Raw genomic sequence first — 13,426 nt, forward strand, 5'->3', positions numbered from 1 at the left:
AAAAATAATTCATACATTTCCACTATTTAATGGCCCTGTAATCTATTTTTCACTTTTTTAGTAATTTCTTACTGTGTTTTCCTCCCTTCTTTTAACATCCTTCATAAGTTCCAGAACTTCTCCTTTTCCCCTTCACTTTCATTTGTTTGGAATGAACAGTGCAAGTTAGTTGTGGTTCCACATCCCATAGCCTATATTCCCTTATCCATCTTGGAAGAGTGGCTATGGGCCAGATTCACAAAAGGGATACGACGGCGTTTCTCCTGATACGCTGTCGTATCCCTGTTTCTATCTATGCGACTGATTCATAGAATCAGTTACGCATAGATATCCCTAAGATCCGACAGGTGTAATTGTTTTACACTGTCGGATCTTAGGATGCAGTACCGAGGCCGCCGCTGGGGGGAGTTCGCGTCGTAAACCAGCGGCGGGTATGCAAATTAGGAGTTACGGCGGATCCACGGCGGTTTTTCGCATTCGCTACGTCGCCGCTAGTCTAGTTTCCCGTCGCAAAGTTAGTCGTTGTTTTTGGTGCCCTAACTTTAGTCAGCAAGTGTATTGCTGTCTAAAGTATGGCCGTCGTTCCCGCGTCGAAATTCAAAATTTAACGCCGTTTGCGTAAGCCGCCCGGGAATACGGAAGTACGCTACGCGCGTCGCCATTCAAAAAAATGACGTCACGGCGCGCAAAGCACGGCGGGAGTTAGGAAACGGAGCATGCGCAGTGGGTCCGGCGCGGGAGCGCGCCTAATTTAAATGGCACACGCCCATTTGAATTGGCCCGCCTTGCGCCGGAGGCCGCGGGCGTAGTTTTCATCGCAAGTGCTTGGTGAATCAGGCACTTGCGATGAAAAATTGCGGCGGTGTAACTTATCTAAGATACGTTACGCCGCCGCGATTCTACGTGAATCTGGCCCTATGTTCCCACATGTGGTTGGACAATGAAGAACATATATAGGCACCAGTGGCGGCTGGTGCTCCATTTTGTTGGGGGCCGCACACTGGTATAATGTTCATCTAGAGCCCTAATTTGTTTTTTTTGGATAGAGTGATAAGGGGTAAGCTCTCTCATGTTATTTCTTTTTAAGATCCCGGTTGTCACCGGGACTGAAAGTAAGAGAAGTCCAAAGTTTTGATTTGCCACCAAAACAGGATTTCCTGCTATTCTTTATCATTATTCGATTTGGCCTACACTGAATAAGGTCCTCATGGTTTGTAGGCAGGTGGAGTTTGCAGTATATCCTGTATACTGAAGGTGGCTGTTTCTTCAGGCTGGCGAGAGGCCATTGAGGACTAATTGACCCCTGCTATGGGCTTCAGGCAGCCATCTTGGGTAAAACAGCAATCTTATTAGATACTGAAATCTTATAAGATTTAGGCAGCAATCTTGAAAAAAATATATGAATAAGAGACTTTATGGTGTTCCCTCAGCGTGGGAGTAAGATAGAGCTCCTGCTGGTTAGAAAGAGAGTTATGCCTCGTACACACAACCATTTTTCCCGACAGGAAAAAAAACAAAGTTTTTCCTGGCGCGATTCCTCTCCAGCCTGACTTCCGACCAAAGCACAGTGACGTACAACACGTACAACGGGACTATAAAGGGGAAGTTCCTTTCAAATGGCGCCACCCTTTGGGCTGCTTTTGGGCTGCATACTTGATTCTGAGCATGCGTGATTTTTTTCCCCTCGGAGAAGCATACACACAACCGTTTTTCGCGACGAAAAAAGGACTGACGGGAAACACAACGAGAAAAAAGAGAGCTGGTTTCAATTTTTTTGTGGGCAGTTTTTTTGTTGAGAAAACTGCTAGGGAGCATACACACGACCGGTTTTCACGACCAATATAAAAAATGGCATTTTTCTCGTCATGAAAACCGGTCGTATGTACAAGGCATAAGAGTGGAACTAGAGAGAGGAACCAGTCAAGAAGGGAAAAAGTAGGTTTCCCCTTACAAGGGATCTTCTCTGTCAACTTTCTGGAACAGTCTCCTACTGAGAGCTGGGTATCTGCAAGGACATTTGGGGATTGCAGTGTGATCAAGCAAAATCATAGCCCCTCCTAAATAAGGGCATTCTGTGGTATGCAAATGCCTGATATATTACTATTGAAAATGCCTTGTGGACAAACAGTGCCCTCTTCTTGAGTCCATTTGTGTCTTCTTCTGGATCAACAAAACTGGAAAGCTAAACAGGCTGTACCTGATGGACTTTGTTGTTTTTTGGTATACAAATTTCGCCCAAGTAGCACCACCAAAGCATACTCATAAATGTGTACCTTTATTATTTTGCTGCCATGGGTTTTAGTAAATTTTTCCAGCACAATTAATTTAAACTGTGTACATGCAAAACACCATAGCCAACCACAACCCTGATACTTACGCTTAAGTTGCTCCTGGGCTCCAAGACTAATGTCCTGCTGATTTCCCCATCAGATGTCAGATTCTTCAATGAGAAGAGCTTTTCACCCATCATCTTTTCACGGATCCTCTTCTGTACAGCATACAAACGGAATCGAATGGCATGGTTGGCCAGCTCATCCATTTCAAGCTTGTTAAATGTAAAGCTCTCATTAAAGACAGGCTGAGAGCCTTTTTGTGCAGCAGTCTTCCCCCTTTGCTTCTTGCTTGGCAGTAGGACAACATGGACTTGCCATGTGCTTACTCCACTACGATCCTTATCAGGAATATCTTTGGCTTCCACAACTGTTACCGTCAGCTTTTGACTGGAAGCTTTGTAATAAAGGGTAATGTCCAGGTCACCACATTTGGAAATTGGCACGTGGCCTGCATGAGGTTCAAGGCTACCTTCTCCTTGTTCCTAAAGACAAAGATATATTAAAGTGTTCAGCAAAATTAAAATGTTGTAAATGAAGATAAACCACATGAGTCAGTTATGGTAGCTTTGCGATTTTCATTATGGACTTTCGTCCTGCTCCAGTGTTCTATGATGGTATACCTGAGTACCACTGACACCTCTCAGCGCAAGAGTCATAGACTTGTACTGGAGGAGGAAAAGGGGAGGTGCATCTGACCATCTCTGATACTGAGCACTGCTTACTAAGTGCACTGCATCTAACGGTGGGGCTTCTGGTGACCTTGGCCTTGTACACACTAATATTTATTTTTTTTCGTTCAACCCAGCATGTTGAAAAACTGACAGCTCTGGTTGGAGCCGCTGTACTAACAGTCCAACGTAATGGCAAGTGTCATGTCTGGAGGAGACCAGGCACCGCTCATCACCTGGCCAATACCATCCCTACAGTGAAGCATGGTGGTGGCAGCATCATGCTGTAGGGATGTTTTTCAGTGGCAGGAACTGGGTGACTAGTCAGGATCGAGGGAAAGATGAATGCAGCAATGTACAGAGACATCTTTGATGAAAACCTGATCCAGTGCTCACTGGACCTCATACCGGGGCGAGGGTTCATCTTCCAACAGGACAACGACCCTAAGCACACAGCCAAGATAACAGAGGAGTGGCTACTGGACAACACTGTGAATGTTCTGAGTGGCCCAGCCAGAGCCCAGAGTTGAACCCGATCTCTGAAAAGATCTTGATGGAGCTTGAGAGGTCCTGCAAATAAGAATGGGAGAAACTGTCCAAAAATAGGTGTGCTAAGCTTGTAGCATCATACTCAAAAAGACTTGAGGCTGTGATTGGTGCCAAAGGTGCTTCAACAAAGTATTGAGCAAAGGCTGTAAATACTTTTTTTTTATTAAATTTACAAAGTTTTCAACCAAATTTCTTTCACATTGTCATTATGGGGTATTTTATGTAGAATTTTGAGAAATGTATTCAATATTGGAATAAGGCTGTAACATAACCTGCCTAGCGGTATTCCCGAGTGTGGCTCGGGGTGAGATTTCTGTGCTACGATCTGTAACCCCGAGCCACACTCGGGATTGCCTTGCTGGATGCTGGAAAGGGTTACTTACCTTTTCCCTGGGATCCAGCGATGTATTTCGGCACTGCACAGCGTCCAGATGTTCCGCCCGATGCACTGTGTCCCCCTGATCTCTGTTCCCTGCGACGTTACGACGCAGGGGGGCGGAGAACGGCGCCAAATTCAAAAAAGTAAATAAACACAATACATACAGTATACTGTAATCTTATAGATTACAGTACTGTATGTAAAAAATACACACCCCCTTTGTCCCTAGTGGTCTGCCCAGTGTCCTGTATGTACTTTTATATAATAAAAACTGTTCTTTCTGCCTGCAAACTGTAGATTGTCCATAGCAACCAAAAACTGTCCCTTTATGTCAAAAGTGGTTTTAGAGCAGCTACAAAACAGCGATAATAAGTTATAATCACTTGCAGAATTGAGCGATATCGATTTGTGGGGAAATTCATCATAAAAAAATAAAAGTAATGATAGCGACAATTCTGCAACTGAGCAAATTTCAGTGTTTTTGATTTGATACATTATTGAATAATTTTTATTATAATTATATTATTATTTGTTATAATTATTTATAGTTATTTATTATAATTTATGATTTTGTTTTTCAAACTTTATCATACCTGAGATGTCTACTAGACTCTTGTTTGGACAGATTTAAGTGAGTTATTCCTAAGAATTACAGGCCTACAATGTAAAACGCCAAATTTCCTTGCAAAATAATGGTACCGCTTTCGGCACCTAAAATCTGAAATAATCATACCGCCAGGGAGGTTAACAAAATGTGGACAAAGTGAAATGCTGTGATCACTTTCCGGATGCACTATTAGATGTTTGTTTGAATATGTGCCCGTGCCTTCTCTCTGAGGAAATACCTAATGCACATTCTGGTGTAAAGCATATAAAATCATCAGCAGGTAAATCAGACAATTTGATGATCAGTGGCTTAATAGAAATCGGACTGAAACAACCATTCTAAGTAACCGTAGGACAGGACAAATACGTCTTAAAATAATTTATTAGCGATAGATCATCTCACTTACATCAAAGTATTATGTTTGAATGTACTTTGTTTTAAGCAAGCATTAGTTTAATGATGTAATAGTTTCCATGGTTTCCATTATCTTTAGTAAAACTAGACTAAATAGGATTATATGTTAGCATGATCTAAGGGCAGCTTGTTCATTATACTAAAATGGTGCGATGGTTCAGGTTTCAAAGGGGAAGTTTGGCTTAAGGGATCATCTTTTCCAAGAACTTGTATCTTTATCATCTGTTGTTTTTAATTAATGGTAGCTAATCAAGAAACAAGCTGTGGAATTAACAAAATACAGAGCAAACATGATCACTGCTAAAAAAAAAAATGGATCCTATATCTTCTACCAAGACCTACTAGTGAACATATTGCAGCTATAAAGCTGGAGAAAGAAAATTGTCTGATATCAAAAGGCCGTACACACAATCGGATATTCCGACAACAATTGTCCGATGGACGTGTTTTTTCAGATAATCCGACCGTCTGTATGCTCCATCGGACAATTGTTGTCGCAATTTACGACAACAAATGTTGGCTGTGCATGCTCGCAAATTGTCCGACAACAAATGTTGGCTGTGCATGCTCGCAAATTGTCCGACAACAAATGTTGGCTGTGCATGCTCGCAAATTGTCCGACAACAAATGTTGGCTGTGCATGCTCGCAATTTGTCCGACAACAAATGTGTTCCATCGCATCATCCAATCGCGTTTACACAAGTTCGTCGGACTAAAATCCAAAGTACAAACACAGCTCCGAACCAATGCTAAACATCAGACAACAATAGCAGAAGTTGCCCAAAGGGTTGCGGTAAAGAGCTGAAAAAACACGTCGTTTGGTGTATGTTGGCTGAAAATGTTCTGCCGTCTGTATGCAGAACAAGTTCACGGCCAACGCCCTTCGGACAAAAATCCACGGATTTGTCTGATGGAAGTCCGATCGTGTGTATGAAGTCTCGTACACACGACCGAGGAACTCGACGGGCGAAATACATCGTTTTCCTCGTCGAGTTCCTTGTTAGGCTGTCGAGGAACTCGACAAGCCAATTTTCTCCATTCCCGTCAAGGAAATAGAGAACATGCTCTCTTTTTGGCTCGTCGAGTTTCTCGACAGTTTCCTCGACGAAAATGTACACACGACCGGTTTCCTCGGCAAAAAAAATTCTCCCAGCAAGTTTCTTGCAGGTTTTTGCCGAGAAACTCGGTCGTGTGTACGATGCCTGAGGCTTAACTAAAACAAGATTGAGGCACTCCTTGAATTAGAAATGCCAACCCTCATGAATGAGTGTCAAGTACTTTAAAAAAAAAATCCACCATTATTCATGTCAACCATGTGTAGCAGAATCTGGCGAATGAAAAAAAATCCCACCGATCAACAGATCTGATCACATCGCTTTTTCATGCAGAATAACATTTCCTGGAGCCCCATTGATAAAAGAAAACAAAGGGGTGGGGTATCCCAGGTTATTTTATTTTCCAATTATGGCCATGGCCAAGTTCGATTATTGCCATTGCCCAAATATGGCCATGTGTCCATATTTAATCAGTGATTTCACACCAACCCTGCCTCTTTGTTTATACAGTACCTTGAAAAAGTATTCATACCCCTAGAAATTTTCCAAATTTTGTCATGTTACAACCAAAAACTTAAATTGTATTGGCATTTTATGTGATAGACAAATACAAAGTGGCACATAATTGTCAAGTGGAAGAAAAATGATAAATAGTTTTTACATTTTTTTTTACAAATAAATATCTGAAAAGTGTGGCGTGGACAAGTGATAGAACAATTTCTGATTGACGTCCTTGTTCATGGTCAGTGACTTAAAGTGTATCTAAAGCCAGCATTTTTTTCAAGTTTTGGATAGAGTGGTGAGGGGTTAAATCCCCTTGACCTGTTTTTACTGCTGTCTGTGTCCCTGATGGAAATACTCTACCTCTGTCTTTTTGTACTCACAAGGACTAAAAGAAAGTAATAATGCAATTTATAGTGGTAGTAAACCGCAAAAAAAAAAAAATCTTCTCCCTGTAAGTTCATCTTATAATGTGCTAGTATGCATCACATGTTAGCACATTATGAAAGATTTATCTGAAAATGAAGCCCTCCAGCAGCGCACTGTGACCGCTGACAGGGCTTCAATCTTAACCCAGTCTTTCTTCCGGGTTCGCAGCTGAAGTGCAGGGAACATGGGGCACACAGGGGAGCGCGGACAGCAGATCGGAGGGGCGCATGTGCTAGGACCAATCCCCTGCAGTGCAGCAAGAGGGAGAAAGAGGAGAAGTTGGCAGCACTGCAGAGGGAGGCAGAAGAGGTTTAGTGTCTGCAGTAAGACAGTACAACTGTCACTCCTGCTCAACAGGTGCCTGGGTCCCCCTTTTGAACTGGAGGGCTGGCTGTACTGCCTTATGAGTGGCACTGGTGGCAAACATCATACTTTCAACTAGACAACATTTGAGAAAAGAACAGGCAGTGGGAGATATAATGTTTTGCAGGATTTCAAGGCATATTACAAATTAAATATTTCCTTACAGAAATATGAAGGCTGCCCCCACTGGATTATTTTTGAAAGTGTTAGCCTCCTGGCTATCATGCTGACTAGCTGGCTAAAGCACATTGTAAATCACTGACCCAGAACCAGTGTAAAGATGATGAAAAAGTCATAAGCCATTATCTGCATACACGTTGTGGGTTAATGACTCAGGCCTTGTACACACGACCGAGAAACTCGACGGGCGAAACACATCGAGTTCCTCATCGAGTTCCTTGTTAGGCTTGTTGAGGAACTCGACAAGCTTGCTTTGCGTATACACCAGGGATCCTCAAACTACGGCCCTCCAGCTGTTGCAGAACTACACATCCCATGAGGCATTGTAAAACTCTGACATTCACAGACAGGACTAGGCATGATGGGAATTGTAGTTCCTGAACAACTGGAGGGCCGTAGTTTGAAGACCCATGGTATACACAGTCAAGCCAAAATCTCCTTGTTCTCAAATGCGGTGACATACAACACATACAACGGCAGGGGAAGTTCGATTCCACTGGCTAAACTCTTGGGGCTGCTTTTGCTAATTTCATGTGTTTGCGTGTTAAATAAAAGTTTGGTAAGAGACGATTTGCACTTTTCAGTCTGTTACAGCTTTAAAAATGTGTTATCTCCATTACAAATGCTACTTTTACTCCCGTCTCATACTTTAATCTGAGCAAGCGCGGGTTTCTTAGCATACAGACGTCCGAGTTTCTCGTTGAAAACCAGCCCGTCGAGGATCTCGACGAGCCAAATCAGACTCCCGTCGAGAAAATAGAGATCTTGCTCTCTTTTTGGCTCGTCGAGGTTCTCGACAGTTTCCTCGACGAAAATGTACACACGACCGGTTTCCTCGGCAAAAAAATATCTCCCAGAAAGGTTATTGCTGGTTTTTGCCGAGAAACTCGGTTGTGTGTAGGAGGCCTCAAAGTATTGAAGCTACAAGGTCAGCCAGTAGCATGTTCAGAAGATTTCAGCACCCGCCACTTCCATTGTGATCTCAGGAATGTTATTCTTTATGCCAAAAATGCAGTGGCTGCTTTCAATAACTCACTGATTGTATCAACCAACTACCAATAAGATCCCCTGTATGATCTATTATATGTTGACTCATGAACAGGAATCTGGTGTCTTACCTCTGAGCTCCATCCAGCCGAACTGTCTGTACCATTGTGATCTTCAAACCCATTGTTGCTAAAGCCAGTCTCCATTTCCTGACCGTCAATAATTTGGCGGTTTCTGCTAGAGGTGGACCCAGCCTCCAGTCTAGCATCCTGTAGGTCACTAGCCTCTGATGCCGCACGAGAGTGAACCAATACGCCATCTTCATTGTAACTAATATCCAAATCTAAGAAAGCAACATGATTATGATTATGGTATATTAGAACAATGTACATGTAGACAAAGTGTTGGTCCTATTTCACAACTGTGTTTTCAGTTTCTGTCCTCTCCTAGTGTCCACTGTGCTCAAACATACCACTAAAGGTAATCGTAACCTTTGGGAAAAGTCTGGTAAAGTTTCCAATTTCAGCTGTACTCCACGATGAATTAAAAATCTATTTGTGTCCATCTGTCTCACCATCCAAATATGTTGATTTTGACTTCATCTACTCTTAGCACGAAGCTCAGTCTTATAATGTGTCTATGTAGATGGAAACTGGCAGTCACCAAAGGTCTACTGCAAAAGCACCAATCTGACCTGCCTGGGCTTAAAATCTATCTAAATTCTAAAGCAGGGGTCTAAAACTGGTGGCCCTGCAGCTGTTGGGAAACTACAAGTCCCATGAGGCATTGCAAGCCTGACAGTTACAAGCATGACTCCCACAGGCATGATGGGACTTGTAGTTTTGCAACAGTTGGAGGGCGGCCAGTTTTGAGACTCCTGCTCTAAAGGTGCCTGTTTTCACAAGCATGCCAACTAACTTGATCGATTTCTAAAAAAAAAAATCCCTGTTTTTGATTATAAAATATTGTCTACAGGCCAGGGACAACTAGATGGAAAAAACGAGGGTTGGCAGGATTGAGAAGCCACTGGACTAAAAACTAAAACTAGATCAAACATTTCTGCCACATTATAAAAAGTAGCACTGCTCTGTGGGCGCAGCAATCTGTGAATGAGAGAACTGCAGGCACAGTCAGTCATTGCAGCTGTAGGCTTGTAGTTCTCGATGAACTGCAAAGGCCCTGGTGAGCCCTGTCATAGTTCATTCACAAGCCCTGCAGTTTGTAAACACTCATTTTGTATCTGAGGTATGGGCTGAAAGTTGTAGCACTTGTCTGCAGGAAGCTGACATTGCACCCCTGATCCACAGAAAAAATAATAGGTCAACTCAACCTTAGTGCCGGTTCACACAGGGGCAACCCGACTTACAGCGCGACTTTGCAAGGCGACTTCAGCGCGACTTGGAGCAACGTACAACACGACTTAAAGTTGCCTCCAGGACAGGCGACTTGACTGTGGCCAATCACAGAATAATCAGCTCTGTGGGAGGGAGGGGTTTGCCTGAGTAAACCATTTTCTTTTCCTGTAAAGTTGCTTCAGTTAAGACAGTGATCCGACTTTGGAGGCAACTTCCATTGAAATCAATGGGTACAAGTTGCCTACAAGTCACCTTGAAGTAGTACAGGAGACTTTTCTGAAGTCGGAGCGACTTCAGTAGTGTACATTAAAGCGGAGGTTCACCCAAAAAACAAGTATATAACATTACATTCTGTATACCTCAAACATGTTACAGTATGCCGTTTTTTTTGGGGGGGGGTGTACATACGGTATTATCGGTATTTTCCTCCCGGCTTCCGGGTACTCACTGTCGCAATGTCATCTGGGACTTCGCCCATATGATTGACGTGCCTGAGAAAAACTCCCACCGGCGGATAAGGCGCGTCATGACTCTCCGAAAATAGCCGAACTGCGAGTCGGCTCTATACGGCGCCTGCGCACCGACTAGGAGCCATGTAGCGCTGACTGCGCAGGCGCCGTATAGAGCCGACTCGCAGTTCGGGTATTTTCGTAAAAGTCATGACGCGCCTTATCCGCCGGGGGAGTTTTTCTCAGGCATGTCAATCATATGGGCGAAGTCTCCGATGACATTGCGGCACTGCACAGGAACGCCCAGTCCCGCGGGAGTGAGTACCCGGAAGCCGGGAGGAAAATACAGATAATACTGTATGTACACCCCCCCCCCCCCAAAAAAAACGGCATACTGTACATGTTTGAGGTATACTGAATGTAATGTTATATACTTGTTTTTTGGGTGAACCCCCGCTTTAAGACGGCTCTCATTCACTTCCATGGAATTTCTCATGTCGCACAACTTGGGACAACACAAGTCGGATCCCAAGTCGCTGTAGTGTGAACCGGCACTTAAAGTTCTCATGCACTGTTGTATTACAAAAGCTGCAAAGGGGCACAACACTGCAATGACTTTATTCTAAAAAGAAGAGTGTTGTCACTCTATTGAGTGAAAATCAAAGATTCTGCTACCAGGATCACCAGGTAATAAAACAAAAATGCTGTCTTAATGGTATTGGCAGACTGTATCATATATGTGCTCTACTTTAATATTTAAATGTATTGCTGCTTGTACAGCACTATGGGTTTCATATCAAAACACTGCCTCAAGTTTCATAGCTAGAAAGCCATTTACCAAAAGTGGACACGGTCTATCAAGCTAGTGGTGGAATTTAGGGAGATAAAACAAAAGAATAAATGCATTCTTTTTTAAATTTTTAAACAAGACATCACCTATTATTTCATAGCAATTGAAATGGTCAAAAAGGAGAAAACAAAGACATGCAGCTCTAATAAGCAAATCTATACCTTTTGTGCAGTGCTTTATACTGCCAAATATATAAAAAAAAAGAAAATGGAATTGTAAAAAGAAAAAACAAGCCAGCATATTTTACACTTAATTACTAAAAAAATAATCTAATACAACTTTAATAAAGTAATATATTCATGCAAGTGCAATTAACATAATAGTTTGGCATATATGGAAACCAAGGTATACAATGTTCAAAAAAATGATCAAATTAACAAAAAAGTGCAGTTGCAAAAAATAAAATATTAATATAATTAAATTCATGCTCTGTAAATGTGAGAGTGCTGCAGATTCAAAGCATTTCTACCATTAGCGATACCTTCACATTCAGAAGCCTCTGTGCTCAGCTCCTCGTGGTTTGATAGCAAGCGGTTGAACTTTGGCTTGCTGTCTGAGCCAGCCTGTGTTGCCTTTTCAGATACGTTGGAGCGAAAGCTCTGAGAACGCGACACTGAAATTTGAAATTGCTTATATACCTCTTCATCACTGTCTGAAGATGTGGTTAGTTCGTCATCATCCCCATAACTGCTCACTAGGAGAGATAAAATATTTGGTCTACAGGTTTCTGCTCAACCAAAAACATAAAATAGGCCATGGGTTCTGCAGTCTATGGGAGTCCAACCATTGTGTACCTCACCCCATGATCCTCTATGCTCCCAAGTACAGCCAGCAATACAGTACATCATGGAAGACAAGGCAACTACGATATACATCACCCCACACAGAGCCAGCTTGGGAGGGACTTAGACCTTGTTGGTTTATATTCTCAATGACAGTCACACATTTTTACAATGCACGACAGGACCTCAGTTTGAGGTCACGCATGCCCACACACAGGCAGTCATAGTGCTCTATGTGTGGTGGCTTAAAACGCTTTAAATGTTTGAAAAATTATACAACATACCAGTCCAGGGTTTTTACAGATGATGACTGGCAAAATATTACTTCCCAAGATACATTTAATAAAAGAAAATATGTTTTTTATTATATATTTAAAAATTATTTTTTTATTATTTTATTTATCATTTTTATGTGATATATTTAAAAACAAAATGTATAGAGGTGGCCCTTGCAATTGCCCCTTTTAAATCCATGACCCCATGATCGTGGTCCCTGGTCTAGTCAGCTATACATCATATGAGACAACAAAACAACATCTTCTCCCCGTAATGTTGCAGTTGTGTATTATGGGAGACATCAACTTGGATACCATATGCTGCAGAGCCCTGTTGGACCATTCAATGGTAATAATTAAATACACTTCTTGTTCATGCATGCTATAAAAGCATCCTTTAGAGAGCCAATGACAAATTAGTTCTTCTCCTTGAGGCTCCTGTATTAAGATTTTTTTTTTCCAAAATCCCATCTCCTTAACCCTGCCATTGAGTCCGAGTCACCCTGATGCATTCTATATATTAACAAATAGAAGCAAAATTCTGCAAGAGAAGTTAAAATCCTGTACACACGATCGGAATTTCAGATGGAAAAAGTCAGACGGAATTTTACCATCGGAAATTCCAACCGTGTGTATGCCCCATCTGAGTTTTTACTGAGGAATTCCATCGAAGTTTAGATGGAGAACATGTTCTCTTTTACTCCTATGGAATTCCGTCGGAAATTCCGATGTGAGTTTGGCCGGGCAAAAGCCTGATCGTGTCTATGGGGCATAAGTTGTAACAAGTGGGTATAAATGTACTCTAATGCGGAGGTTTCATCTGTTTGTTTAAAGATTTAGCAAAAGGATGAGTTAAACAGCTTCTATAAAAAACTGAAATATTGTCCTGTGCAAATGGCCAATTTAATAGGATTACAGTATTTGATGCTTCTTTGTAAGATAACTGTACTTTTAGTATGGTCATCCTTTAAAATGTTTCTGCAATTTTTTGGGAAAAAAATACATTGTAATGGATTAAAAAAAAAAAAAACACAATATTTAACCCAAGTAAATAGATACGTAACATGTCATGCTTTAAAATTGCACACGCTCGTGGAATGGCACCAAACTACGGTACTTAAAATTCTCCATAGGCGATGCTTTAACATGTTCTACAGGTTACCAGTTTAGAGTTACAGAGATCTAGTGCTAAAATTATTGCTCTTGCTCTGGCGTTCGCGCCGATACCTCACATGTGCGGTCAGGGCCAC

The 13,426-nt window shown here is 42.0% G+C and overlaps 1 protein-coding gene across 3 annotated transcripts in view; it reads right to left on the reverse strand.

Moving 5' to 3' along the window:
* Nucleotides 1–13,426, reverse strand: part of SYT16 (synaptotagmin 16) — a 111,946-nt gene that overhangs the window by 23,615 nt on the left and 74,905 nt on the right. For 2 of the 3 annotated variants that reach the window (XM_040333750.1, XM_040333748.1), the window contains exons 3-5: nt 11,601–11,813; nt 8,597–8,808; nt 2,378–2,815 (exon numbers count right to left, since the gene is read on the reverse strand). In XM_040333750.1, coding sequence (XP_040189684.1) covers nt 2,378–2,815; nt 8,597–8,808; nt 11,601–11,813 — 863 coding nt within the window. The remainder of the gene's footprint in view (nt 1–2,377; nt 2,816–8,596; nt 8,809–11,600; nt 11,814–13,426) is intronic. The other variant, XM_040333749.1, reaches the window with a different exon arrangement.

Source organism: Rana temporaria, chromosome 13 (assembly GCF_905171775.1).
Source record: "Rana temporaria chromosome 13, aRanTem1.1, whole genome shotgun sequence".
NCBI classification, from domain to species: domain Eukaryota; kingdom Metazoa; phylum Chordata; class Amphibia; order Anura; family Ranidae; genus Rana; species Rana temporaria.